Here is a 13,964-nt window from a genome sequence, read left to right as displayed (position 1 = left end):
TCAGCCTCCTGGAGGATAAAATGGCAAAATAAATCCTAGCTGGGTCAAACAGTGGCAGAAGTATCTGGGGCCAGGCTAGGACACTTTTCTCCAGAGCTTCAAATCAGGATCCTCAAAATGGAATTTCTGATTACTATTTCTTGGCAGGAAAGCCTTCTAAAGAGTTTCTTGCCTTCCTTTTCATTTCTGTGTTCCAGTTAAAATCTTACAGGTAATTCAACTTCAAGTGAAGAATAGTAGTGAAAGAATCAACAGATGAAGAGAAGAGTGAACAGGAACCTCTTTGATTGCCTTTGCTACTACAGCAAATATCTGTGGTTGTGTACAACCAAAATAAACTAATTCACAGGTAGTGGCTGATCTGTGTCTCAATCTACTGTTTCTTACAGTTGATTCTTTAACTCAAGAATCAAAAGCTTATGCTGTGAATATAAAGATGACTTCATGGATGTAGGGGTAATCCCAGATGAGGAAACTTCCCATTGTTTCATTTCATTTTTAGAAATAATCTCACTGTATAAAAACATATTAAGAGACTATTAGCAGGGCATGTTCAAATTCTCATAAGCAAGGCATTAATTTAGCCCACCTGTACAAATGCATTACAAAGCAGTCAAGTTTTACACCCTTGTTCAATCTTACCACAGCCAGAGGAAGGTAAAGTAGTAAAAATGGATACAATTCCTGCTGTAATTACACTGCTTTCAGAGGAGAAATTAAGCTGGTTTGTCATGCTCTGTGAGTAGTGAAATTTTTGGGCTTGGAACATTCAAGACAGAGGACCAGTAAGCAGGACAGTGCTGTTACCAAAGTGACTGTCCAATGGCTTCTCTAAGGAGAGATATAATGGTAACATCTGAACAGGAATCTGAGAACTTCAAGCTGTATTTTGCTGCTATAAAAGCAAAGACTGATGATATTGGGGTTGCCACCTGGTCATGTGTGGCCAAAGAGAAAACTGAAATACAAGGTATTTTTTCCTAGTAATTCAGTTCACAAAGCACAGGAGTTTCTCCTGTTAAGAAACAAAATGTTCTATGGTTTCATGGGCCTGGTTCTGCCCAGATTTGCCATCTGTGATATGATTTGTCAAAGCCAAGATTGTGGACTTGGGTCCAGGCAGCCCAGGGTCAGAACCAATGCCTGGTAATCCCTGCATTACCACTGGCAGTCCCTGCATTGCCTGGGTAACCACTGCAGGGCTGCATTCCAAGTCTTCTCCCACATGATGCATTTTGAGCATACCCATATTATAGCATTTCTCTGGGGACTGTGACTAAAACACAGAATATTGTAATATACATCCCAATAACTATCTGATTATGCTCTGTAGCTCATAGGAATACGTCATAGCATCCATCCATCACAGAATTATCCATTTGTCCTAATTCAGTGTGAAATGTTAATAAGGAGAACATAACTGGAGTTGCAGTGAGAGGCCTCAAGGGATCATAGCCAGCTGTTTCATACAACAGCCAGAAATCACTGACTGTATGCTTTTATTAGTTTCATCTGCCTTGAAGAGGTAGTTGCAAGTACTTTGTAAAGGATTATTAAAGCAAATATTTAGAAGACCTAGACAGAAAAGATCAGTCATGGAGAGCTCAAATAACAATAATTCAGAGGCTTAGTTTCATGTGGCAATGTAATAGACAATTGATTGAAGGCTCTGAGGATGGAGTAGGCAGTATTAGAGGAATACTGAGGACACAGCGAAGGAGGAGGAGTTCAACTTAACAAAAAACAATGAAAGAAAACTGGAGGATCTACAAAACACCACCCGCAGCATTTCCATATCAGCTTCTTCTATGAATTATCTGAATTCCCCAAAATTGTAAACAACTTCTACCCTCAGAGTCTGCCTCTTTTTAAGTATGCTCATGTTCAGTCCACCCTTGTATACACACTTGCTCACATATATGGGGTTTAAAAACACATTTTTGATAAACTTTGGGTATAGTTGGGGCCTTCTATAAGTTAAGAAGAGTACTTTGGCAACAGACATGATTCTCTGAGTCTATAATCAAATCTACACCTGGGATGCCTGGATGTAAAATTTGTTGCGATAACTGCTAGAAGTAGTGTATATGCAGTGCGTCGGTTCTCTTAGAGACTGTGAACTTTTCGCATTTTATTTATACATTGCATAAGCAAAAATGATTATGTTATGTGGAAAATGAAATCCAAGATGCATGTATTATAGAGAAAGATCCTCCAAAAGAAGAAAGAATGAGTTTCTTCAGTGGACAGTGTGTTGATACAACAGCAGCTGCAGTTTTGGGGAAGAACAGTAATTTCTAGACATGAATGGGAGTCCAAGGTGGTAATGTTCACTTAGGCATTCAGTTGTTGATCAGTCATTTAACTCTATCAAAAGTGCAACAGATGAAAATAAGACTAAATTTGCAGGCTAATTCCTTGGAAATGGTCACAACAAGACTATAGATTTCAAGTAGCAGGATTTCTATGACTGTTGAACATCCACAGCAAGCACCTAGAGTCGAGTCTGTATTGTTTATAACTGATTTATTCACGGGGCTGTGAGCCATCTTGAGCCTGGCAGCACGTGAATTAAGAAGCAGCCTGCTAGTCCTCCGGAACAAAAAGCTCTATATGAAGACCTATATAGCTCTGTAGAAATCAACTCAAACAAGAAAGGATTGATGCCAAGTCTGAAATAATAAGTCCTGCAATCTCCATTGGAAACTGTTCAAGTGACTGCACGCAGATTTCCAGTATGTCTATATTCCCATAATGTCTATATTATTCAGGGGGTTTCTCTATTATTGGGGTTATTTCAGTGTGATACTTGGATCCCTTCCGCCTTGGGATATTTGATGATTCTATGGTTGCCGGTACTTCCATTTCCAAGAATTGTAATGAAAAAGTTCAGGTTCAAGTTTGGAATTTATATTGCTGTCAGTGATACATGCTGAATCCGAGTGCCATTTTTCAAGAGTGTTTCAAAAGGCTATTTGAACAGTTCGAGTCTTAAAAAAAGGCTCTTGACCTTCTGGTGAACTCCAGTGGAAAACAAAAGTTCAAATGTTAATTGCCACTTCTCCAGCATGTAGAGCTCTACAATGTATGTGTGCCAAATTTCAGCTTTCTACTTTAATGGGAATATGCCAATTAATTATATTTCAATAGAAAAAGAAACCATATTGTATAGCAGTTTGTAGTTCTCACCACTTTCCCCTGCAAAGTTCCCAGGGAGTTGAAAGGATCTTAAGCAATTCAGGTGCAGTGCCAGGCCTGAGATATCTGTGGGCACCGTGGATCATCCAGCTACAGATGATCAGGAGTTGGCTGCGGGAATATTAGACTTCAAAACTGTATAATTAGACAAAAATCAGTGCATTGCACTAGCAATTATTTTTTAATAAAAACTTCTTGTTTCACGATGTTTGAAGCAACTTAAAGATGCATCAAAGCATCCCCATGTTGTAGCCACTAGATTTTTTAGACCATTAAAATATTTTAGTATCTATTAATGTTTCACAAAATAGGGCTGAAAGACCTGAGGCTGTCCTAGCAGAACTATTGAAAATATACAAATACCAAGCACATGGTTGTAATTACAGGGTAAAACGAAAGCAAGGTCTTCGAAAGTATTTGTAACAAACACGTGGTTTTTGTAGTTTTACATGTATGTACATTGTACCTTTAGTATTCATATTTAAAACATATCCCTTATTGCTAGTTTCTTAGATTCTTCTTCAATGCCTTGTATTTGAACACTTGGATAAAAGATGAATGGAGTCGGTTCTACGATTCGCTGTATGTAAAGGAGAACTGGATTGATCCACTGCTAAGGTAAGCAGTCAGTACTTAAGTAGCCTGTGGTCACCTCAAAGTTTAAATGCAACACACTGGGGAAAGCTTCTGCTGAAAATTTCATTTGCTGTTAAAGTATTTCTCCCATTTAAGTCACTGAGAACCCTTCTGGTCTTCATGAGACTATAGTGATCCCTTTTACTTACCCAAAGGCAAGGTTCTCTCATGGAGAAGTCCTTTCACAGCTGTTGTACATTTATTTCTCAGTGCTCCTGCATAGATCAATCATCATGCTAGCAGGTTTAAATTCTCTTAGAGAGTTCGATTCCAGCCAGTCACTTCAACATCTGCGTGACATTAAGCACATGGAAAAAAAAAAAAAAAAAAAAAGATGTTTGATTTTCATAAGCATGGCTTTATGCTCAGATTTGTTTATGCAAATGGTCATAAAATCCCTTCTGAGCAATAAGGGATAAGCATGTAAACATGTCTTTTAAAATTATTATTTATTTACACAATTGCAGCATCACTTAATGGTTTAAGTGCTCCAAGGTGCCAGGTGTGTTAGGTGGTGATACAGTAGCCTGAGTATCCTTGCCAAACTGGAACATTTTCACATGGAGAAACAGTAGCTGAATATCAAGTTACTCAGCAGCCTGTTTTCTTTTTTTGCCCAAGACTGAGAAACTAAAGCTAGCATGGGCACACCTAGGTGGCTGCAATCACACCTCCTCCTCACTGCAGTATAGATTACCAGAGATGATGGCAAACACTGTTAGACAGAACTGTTACAAACAATGTCAGCTGAAAAAGAATTTGCATCTACCTCTGTCATGTCAGCAGACACAATTAGCCCTTTAGATTCTCTTTAGATTATATGAAATTAACAAATGTAGTACTATACCTTTGGCTTGAAATACAATTCCACTGAGTCCTACAGGAATTACGGGGATGTATTTTAAGTCAGAATTTGTCTCAATATATTCCAGTGTAGTAATTCTAATTATAAAGTATGCTTACAGCTCGAATATAAAGATACAGAGAGAGATTCAGAATAGCAATATAATCTGTAGCTTGTGTTTCATTAATAGTAGGCTTGTGAGAACTGTCCTTCACACTCAATTGCATTCAGTGTAACAAGCACAAGTGTTTTGCCTAGAAGTACACGTAAGCTGTGCAGGAATGCTGAAGACCAGATTTGATCACTGGATTTGAAACTTCCTCCAAGGGGCTGAGGATGCACTGATCAGTTTAATCACTCGAGTAGCTTCAATTCTTTTAAATATGTCCTTGTATTCCTCTTTCTAACATCAGCGAGGTTAATATAAAAAGTTCATTTTATTTTAATGGAGCTGCATTATTTTGGAAGTTACTTGTAAGCCTCATCCCACAGTGACATTGCTAGCTAAGCTAACTGTCATGTAAAGAAGTCAGTGCAAATTTGCATCATCAGCTGATTTTTAAATTCTGGGAAATCTCTATTGCATGTGTAGTACTTAAGGGTGGAATAAATATGGAGGAGCAATAACAGGCATGAAGCTGTCACCAAAATCAGCCCTGATAACTTGTCTGTGTGTTACCTTGAATTCTGTACCTTCCTGTCACTCCTGGGAAGAATTTTGAAACTTCACACATGCAAAAATCCAAACACAGAGAACTCAAAAACATCTGCCCTACAGTCACCAACTAGTTTTGAGGGTTCATTTGCTGATTCCACCAAACTCCACACATCTTTCTATTTATTTTTTTATTAGAACTGCCTGGGCTGTGAGGTTGATCTATGTGTCTGACAGATGATGACAATGGCAATATTTAGGCCACTGTCTGGTCATAGTCTCTTCATCTGTATGTACTCTGCTTCTGACAGCTGATTTTCTGATTCATAGTCTGGTCCTGCTGCAAAACAGACTGCTTATTATTAACTTTATTAACTAATATTATTATTAACTGCTTATTCAGTAAAAACTGTGGCTATTTCACCACTGGGCTAGCATCTATCAAGAGGTGAAATAACACAGTCCAACTAAATCATACAAATTCGTGGGTTAATTTTGTTAAAAAGAAGATAACAGAATAGCTGAAAGTGTTACAGAATTCGCACCTGTGCCAACCTCAGATACTACACTGTGTGTACAAAAGAAGAAAAAGGAAATAAAATTGAATAATCTATTTTTATTTGAAGATGGCAGCCAAAAGTACAGCAACTGATTGAACAGCTCATGGATAAATTAAGTAATCGTACTACCACTGTCAAGACTTCAACGGTCACTCAGCCAAAGGAATTTAATTTGACTGTACCCAAACCACGTGCCATTCCTATACCTCTGCCAATACCAGTACTGGAAAAAGGTCCACCTGTGAGTTTTTTTAATGCTCTATGAGATACTCTGCTCTATGTAATCTTGTGCACAAAATCATGGTAAGGGAGTTAATTGTCTCTTTCAAAATAATTGTAGAAAATCTACAATCTTTGACAAATCAACAATGATTTATTTTTTATTGAAGGTCAGATTTCTAAAAAATAACTCATTCATTTCATTTCAGTGAAAGTTGTGTAAGCAAATTGTAGGCCAAACAAAGGAAAGGGAAAAGGTTGTTTCCTGTAGTTGGTTTGCATCTCTTGGATGTAGAACTCTACAGTGGATACAAACTGATGAAAGCATGATACAGAGGTTTCTGATAGTCCTTGGATTTTGTAAAATGTTTGCTTTGGATAATGCACTGAAGCAGGTAAGAAAAGAATATTCAACTGAACAATTTTATAAACTAGATAGATTATTTTTTGGTAGATGAACTCTCATTAAATAAGTAACAAGGCAATTTCATTGGACATGAGAGGAACTCTAGATTTTTATTCCTTGCTATTTGTATTCAGGTTGAATCTCATAAATTAATATTTTTTACCATTTTAATTTATTGCTTACATACAAATGAGAGTTGACTTTATCTTCGAAATGCCACGCTTTCATTTTACTAACCATCCAAGATACTGACTCAGTTGCACTGGTACAAATCAGAGACACACAATTAGTTTATAGTTAGCTCGCTTGGGAAAGGCAAACAGGATTTGGGATCAAGTTGCTATGACTAACTTAATGAAGACTCCAAAATCATTTATATTTAAATGCAGTGGGAAGTGAGCTTGGAAGCCATAGTTTGGAGCATTATATGCCATCTTGTATTAGCACTTGAGGTTTCAAATAATACATGTGTTGAATGCTCTTAGATACCATTTACATCTTAGGATGGCGGCACAATTTAATGGCAGTGTGTTATACAGTTAATGGGATTTTACATTGAAACAGCTTAATACCAGGCTCTGAAAAACTGCATTTAATAACTACTTAATCAGTATAGGAATGAGTCATATTGCTGTCATTTTAGTGACTTTATAATGTGCAGCCCCTCTCAGAATAAATTTGCTTTAACGCAGATGCATTTACTGAAATTCATTTGTGTTGTTAGGGTTATACTAAATTTGGTTTACATTTTGGCCAAGTCTGCAAATTTAAAAGCTCGTGTGAATCTAAAACCATTAGCGTAGCAGTGACATATGTTGTGCTCATTTCTGCATGTGTCTCAGAAAATTAAGCTTTGCTTTAATTTGCCATATTGTTGCCAGCATCCCTGTTTTAGATCCTGTACTTTCAGCAAAGAAAAGTCAGCCCAGTTGTCAACAAAGATGCAGGAAAGTGAGCGCAGCCTTTAGTTTTGGCTACTCTGTGGCAGAGAGTTGTATCTATTTGAGAGGAATGCACAGAAAAAAACCTCTTCCAGATTATATCCCATAATCTGCTGTTCCTGTCTGTTTTCTCACAAAGTTGTTAGTTCTCTGAGATATCCATTTTTTCTCATGGTTCTCATTCATCTGTCAAAGAGTTTGCCCTGTGGCATGTTAGCTGGGAATACTGCAGTTACACTAACTACAGGCAGAGTCACTTTGAAACAACTGCATGAATTCACATGGAGGCGTCTGGATTTAAGCAACAACTACTGGGAAGTCATTGCGTCCCTATGGTGAAATGATTTAATTTTGATTAATAAGATTATTATTTTAGGCATTTCTTCCTGATACATTGCATTATGTAGCATAATTAAAATAAAACACGAAGTAGGATGGGATGTATCATGTACATGAATTTAGGGATAGTACCGCTGTCTTGGATACTGAAAACACACTTCAGAAACTGCAATGGACCTCGCAGGGCAGTGATCGTGGCACAGAGCTGCTGGAGTTCAAGAAGTATTTGGACAATGCTCTCAGACATAGGGTCTGATTTATAGGTTGTCCTGTGTGGAGCCAGGAGCTGGACTCCATGATCCTTGTGGGTCCCTTCCAACTTGGAATATTCTGTGATTCTGTGATTCTAGGTGGGTTATTGTGGAAGACAGGGTAGTTGCCTTACTCAGTGATCAGTATTGAGATGGGACTCTCCGCTGGCATTGGGATGTTTCACTGGGGTGACATAGGCCTGAAAGGTTAGGATTCATCCTCATAACTCATCCTCAGTCATCGTCATAAACATTCATCAAAAACTGATGAAAAGGAGAGATTTTCCTTATTATTTCAGCTGAGCTTCACGAGTGGACTTGCTTGATTATTTAAAATAATTAAAAGGCTAATACAGATAATTTTGTTTACAGATCTATAGATCAAACAACATAGTTACCTTTCTGATCTTGTTTTGTATAAAAACAAGCTCTTAAAACAACAAGCACTGCATTAGTCTGTCCTTGTCTATCTTATAACAGTAATTTAAAAAAAAAATACAATTCTGATCACTACCAAAGTTCAAAGTACTTATTCATCATTTTGCATATTTCCCTCTCACACCTTTTCCTGAAATTTATTTTCTCTTGCCATTGTTAAATTGCCTCATCTCAACCAATATAAGGTATTTCTACTTGGATGTGTATTTTGGGGCTGGTTAAACAAAACTGAGCTGATTTCTTAGAAATCATTTGTCATTCTCCAGGTATGTGTCTCTCTGCACATTTAATGCAATAACTAGTCTGTGTTGGGGTTGGAGTTTATCCAGGGCTGCAGGAGGATGCATTCAGGAGCAATTTGTTTCTGGGCCTATTAAAAAAGCTTCTAGTTCTGCTCCTTTCTGCATCCATGCATGGTGTCAGCTCAGTGAGTACATCATGCAGGTTTGTTCTTCCTTAAATTTCTTGTTATACCTTAAATAAAACCTGCAGTAAAAGAGCATCCAGAAAGCATAGGTGAAGCTGGCCACAGGCAAGCTTGGTGTGCCTTCCCCCTTTTTCACTTCAGGATTAAGTAGGTACAGTTTGGCTTTTCTGATCTCCCCTATTGCTGGAATTTGCAATTTGCTTAGAGTGATTTATTCATCCTCATCTGGCAACTGCACACTGTTTATTGTTATAAAGGGTAATTGCGGTGTTGTCTTTCTGTCTGTCTGGTGGGTACTCATCACCATGGTATCTGAAGGCTAAATTACAAGGCTAGGATCATTTTTGAAACATCTTATTGAAAAGTCGCCTCCTTGAATTACTTGGAATAAGCACAGAAGTTTCTGCAGAGAGATCTTCAACTCACACTGGCAGATGAGTACAGTTTTGTAGGTAAAGCACATGACTAGGAAGAACATTGAAAGAAACTGATACTCATTGCTGTGCAACCCTTCACAAATTCTCTGGACTTTAATTTCTCCATCCATAAAAGCATAATAAATAAAAAAATAGATACTGCTGGGAAATACTTTCAGTTCTACTTCACTTAAAAAGCTCACAAAAATACTTAAGCAGTCTCATCCATGCATTTAATTGCTAGCCTTTTCTATTTGTGCATTTGTTTTTCCTGTAGATAATGATGTCAAATAGCAAAGGCAGTAGAAAACACGAGTTTTTCAAAGCATAGCTCTTTCTATAGTCCAGTAAAGCTGGTTGGGATCCCCCCACTTCCCTGAACTGAGTTCCAGAATGATACAGATTATAGATTTTTCCCAGTAACTCTTGAATTAATTCTATAACTTTGAATGGAGATAGAACATTTTTAGCAAGATAAATACTCAAGCAGATGCCCCGTAAGCTGGTGGACTATCTCATCCACCCAAGAGGGAGACATCCAGTCTTTTTCCAGATTCTGCTTTTGTACTAAAGGTATTGCTTACACAAATACTTAAATGCCCCAGAAGCCTGAGCCTAGATCAAAACGATGCAGTCCTGTTTCCCCCTTCTGCCTAGTTTATTGTTGAGCCATAGGACAGCCAGACTATAAATCTTTCCTGGTCATTTTATCTGTACCACTTTCTGACATGTGAATGCTTTCCCAAATGTTTGACTAATGCTGGAAGGGTCCTCACAGTCCTCTACCTCCAAACATTTAATCTACATTTCCAGTGATGTCCCTTTACAAGCACATCGGGGCAGCCACAGTATAACAGAGAGAAGGTTCATTTTGCCTGTTTGTTGGTTTTATTATTATTATTATTATTATTATTATTATTATTATTATTATTATTATTATTATTATTAAATTTTTCCAGTAGTGGCTAAACCCAGACGTCTAGGAGGAACACAGGGATAAGACAAGCATAGTTGCTGCTTTCCCCAACAACCTTCTCAGCTTTCAAACATTCAAAGATGTCCTCAGTTACAATGCAGCGCCTGGGTGTTTAATAACCCTCAAAGTATTTTTCTTCCCCAAACTTCCTTGGACCCTCTGTAAACTTGTCGACACGCACTGTGCCAAAGAGCTCCACCACTTAAGTTCATACAGCTACCCTATCTGGCTGTCAGAGCTATGAAGCTGAAGTTTGTGTGATGCCAGACAGAACTTTTCCCCTTCTGATAACTTCTTTTTCCCCTTCATCGAGCCTATGGTGTTTACTGTTCCCTCAGCCTTTCTTGTACTAGTTCCAGATTATTCTTTCTTACTGGCCCTTTGTCCAGGGCTTATATTACACTGCACAGGTCTGAAAAGCCTGGGTGGTCCCAGCTAATTGGAATCTGTCCATGGCTTCTATGCTGGCACTGATAGAAAAGAATCAATATTTAGAAAATAACTGCAGCTGTTTTACAGTAAAGGTGAATGTGGTGTTTTCCCTGCAAGAATATATCACTTTAAATGTTTTATATCCCATACTGTGGATATTATTTTCTTTTTATTTAGGTTCCTCCAAGTACCTACAAGCCTCCAAAGGAAAAAAAGCAACTAAAGGAAGTCAAAATAAAAAATCGACAGAAAGCAGAAGTAAGTGTATTAAGTTCCTGTTCCAGTGTTTTCTTTCTTCTGAACTCTCTGTTCTGCAATTTGTACCAGTTTTCACAAATCTAAGAACTCTATCTGAAACATGTTTGCTTTTGTAGCTAATAGGTCACGGCTCCTTCTCTAAAGTCATGAGGTCTGTGTTCTCTATTCTGTTCTATCATCCTTTGCCCATCTTCTTTATTTTATTATCAATTTATTAAGATCCACCTTTTATTATTAAGGTCACCTTATATTCACAAGAATTACATGAGGGATTATGCAAATAACTATGTAAGGTAGCAGAAATGCAATTACTTTCTTTTCTTCACCAGCTTGAAACTGGCTCTTTTACTCCCACAAGACATGTGGATATTTAAGGCATTCACTTAATAATCAAGGCTTCAAAATATGAAATATATTCAATATTTTTGTTTGCTTTCTATAGTAACTGGTAAATAACCACATGCCATTACTGATTTAAAGTATCAGTAGATCCTGAGTTCTTTTTCATGTGGAATCCGTACTCATTCCTTAAGTGGACTGAGGGAGTGGGAAGTCATCAGCATCTGTAAAGAAGCAGAGTACATGGTCTGTATGTTAAGACAGCAAGAGAAAGGAGGGCCTGGTAAGTACCCTCACAGAAAGACACAGATTTAGTTATTTGAATTGATCCAAACTTTGATATGAAACCTGTTCAATAAGTTAGCTCCTATCATGGTTAAAGCGGATTGTTGCCTTCTTCTCCTTGGAAGGGAATTAATTAAATGTCAGTTCCCACTTTCTTTCTTCCTTCCCACTCTGTAATCACCATATCCAACCCAATCACAGCATGTGATAAAAGGTGTGCTATTTGACTTGTTTTTATCTGCACTCTCCCACCTCCATTCTGAAAATGCCTTACTTTAGCTTTCACTAGCTAGTACAAGACCATTTATCACTGTTCTGGGCTCTTCATGTGTCCTTGTGCACGTCCTTGTGAAAGGGGCATTGGATTCTGCTCCTAAACAATGGTAAAATAGTAAAAACCTTAATGTGTGATAGATTCTAGGGGGATAAACTTTACATTCCTTTTGCTGGCCCATCACATTGCTTGGTATTTCATTATCAAACAGTACTGCATTATTTATTATACTTGTATTATTTCCACATTGTGGAGAAAGCACATTGTATGCTCATTTATACGTACAAACTTTCTAGAAAAACTGGGGAGGAAAAGCAGGATATCACAGTGCCTATATTGTCAAAAATCTATGACAACTGTAAAATCACTTAACTACCCGCCACATTCTTCAGGGGGGAAAATGCGTGAATGCAAGGAACAAAAGAAAACCACCACAGAAATCAGAGCTGCATTAACAGCAGTTTTTGTTGCCTTTGGAATGTTATAAAAGGCATCCAAAGCATTCCCAAAGGTCAGTTCCCTACACTGTTTGCTAAACAAGCTGAAATGTTGGGTCCTAAAAGAACTATGCATTAAGAAATGCCATTTGTTTCCTAGAATTCTTGCAATAGCTATAGATGGCATTATAAGTACTGTGTCTGAGCAGCTTTAAAAGGCAGGAAGCCATACTCAGTACCGTTACGGATGTGTGGATGTTATGGACAGCTGACCACCAGAAAGATACTGGAAAATCTAGCCTGTGTTTCACAGATTGGGTTAAAGATTACTGATTACAATCAAAAGAAATATCCAGAAACAGGAGATGGGGCTTCCTGTACTTCCCCCTTGGAAATGACAGACAAAATTAGTGTTATGGATGTGCCCATTGGAGCAACCCTTGGTGCTCAGATCTGATCATAGTCTTCTGATTTAACAGAAGAACAAAGCCATCATTTATTAGCTATGTGCAAACAGTTACTAGCTATGGTACTGATGTGCCATAGATGATTATGAGGCTTTTAAGAGGTTGAATGAGCAACGTCTCTCATGTGGGCAGACGTAGCAAAGGGCCTGATGCCCTATGCAAAGGATACAACCAGGTAGAACTGTGCAGACAGTCAAGACTTGCCTACAACAAGTCTTTCATCAGGAATGAAAATTCTTTTCAATGTTAAGTCCAGGCTTCATTCATTGGAAACAAGTTAGTATATTGATCTGTACTGCAGGGTTTTTTTTTCAGATAGAAAATTCTTATTAGAGAATTTAAATGTACCGTACTCCTTAAGTTAATTGCTTTAATTCTAGGATCTGCTTCTGAAAGCAAACACTAACCAGTTCAAGTGTGCAACCACGAATCCAAAAAAGGGAGAGGTATGCTACAAAATACTTTATTATCTAAAAATTACACAGTGTGAAGATGAAAAATGGCTGAGGTGTATAAAGATATTGCAAAGTATTTGAAAATTTTTATTTGTCACACAACTTGCGGTTGTGTGGACAGTTCACATACATATTATTTTCAGATTATGCAACATACTAACATTTGTTTCTTTGCATCCATAGTGCACAACCCTCTTTTCTTCTGGTCCTACTTTATTATTCTGCTAATTCTGAGACCACGAGCTTTCCTGTGATACTACAAGTCTCCAAACCACCAAAATTCCTCTAAACCCACATAATATTTTTTCATGGAGCAGTCAAGCTGAGGCAGTAACACTCCCATTCATACAGAACTATTGCTTTGGTTGATTCCCCATTTGCAACTCTGTCACCAAACCATATATTCATTACATCTGCATATTCTATTCCCTGTGTTCATCCCCATAATATCCAGACACATTCACATCAGTATTACCATAAAATGAAATTAATAACCATTGCTAGAATTCTACCACTTTAATATATATATTTTTAATATCCTTTGGCACTGTATTTTGTCTTCCCAGTATCTGTTTCAGCTAAGAGCTGAATACATTCATGATCTATACATAGAACTCAATAGTCAAATGAAACATCACTGTTTTTGGTATTATTTTAGTCAAGAAAGGTTATGGAAATAAAAGAATCTTTGCAATAACTTTTTATTTGCAC

At 37.6% G+C, this 13,964-nt stretch overlaps 1 protein-coding gene across 1 annotated transcript in view; it reads left to right on the top strand.

The window, feature by feature from the left end:
- Window positions 1–13,964, top strand: part of CFAP99 (cilia and flagella associated protein 99) — a gene marked incomplete at both ends in the record, with an annotated part of 54,436 nt that overhangs the window by 16,115 nt on the left and 24,357 nt on the right. Inside the window, 4 exons of the mRNA XM_082759503.1 lie at window positions 3,704–3,816; window positions 5,960–6,134; window positions 10,916–10,996; window positions 13,179–13,244. Of these exons, the coding sequence (XP_082615629.1) occupies window positions 3,704–3,816; window positions 5,960–6,134; window positions 10,916–10,996; window positions 13,179–13,244 (435 nt within the window). The remainder of the gene's footprint in view (window positions 1–3,703; window positions 3,817–5,959; window positions 6,135–10,915; window positions 10,997–13,178; window positions 13,245–13,964) is intronic.

Source organism: Aythya marila, assembly GCF_965140915.1.
Source record: "Aythya marila genome assembly, chromosome: 4".
Classification (NCBI taxonomy): domain Eukaryota; kingdom Metazoa; phylum Chordata; class Aves; order Anseriformes; family Anatidae; genus Aythya; species Aythya marila.
This window is presented reverse-complemented; position numbering and strand designations above follow the sequence as displayed.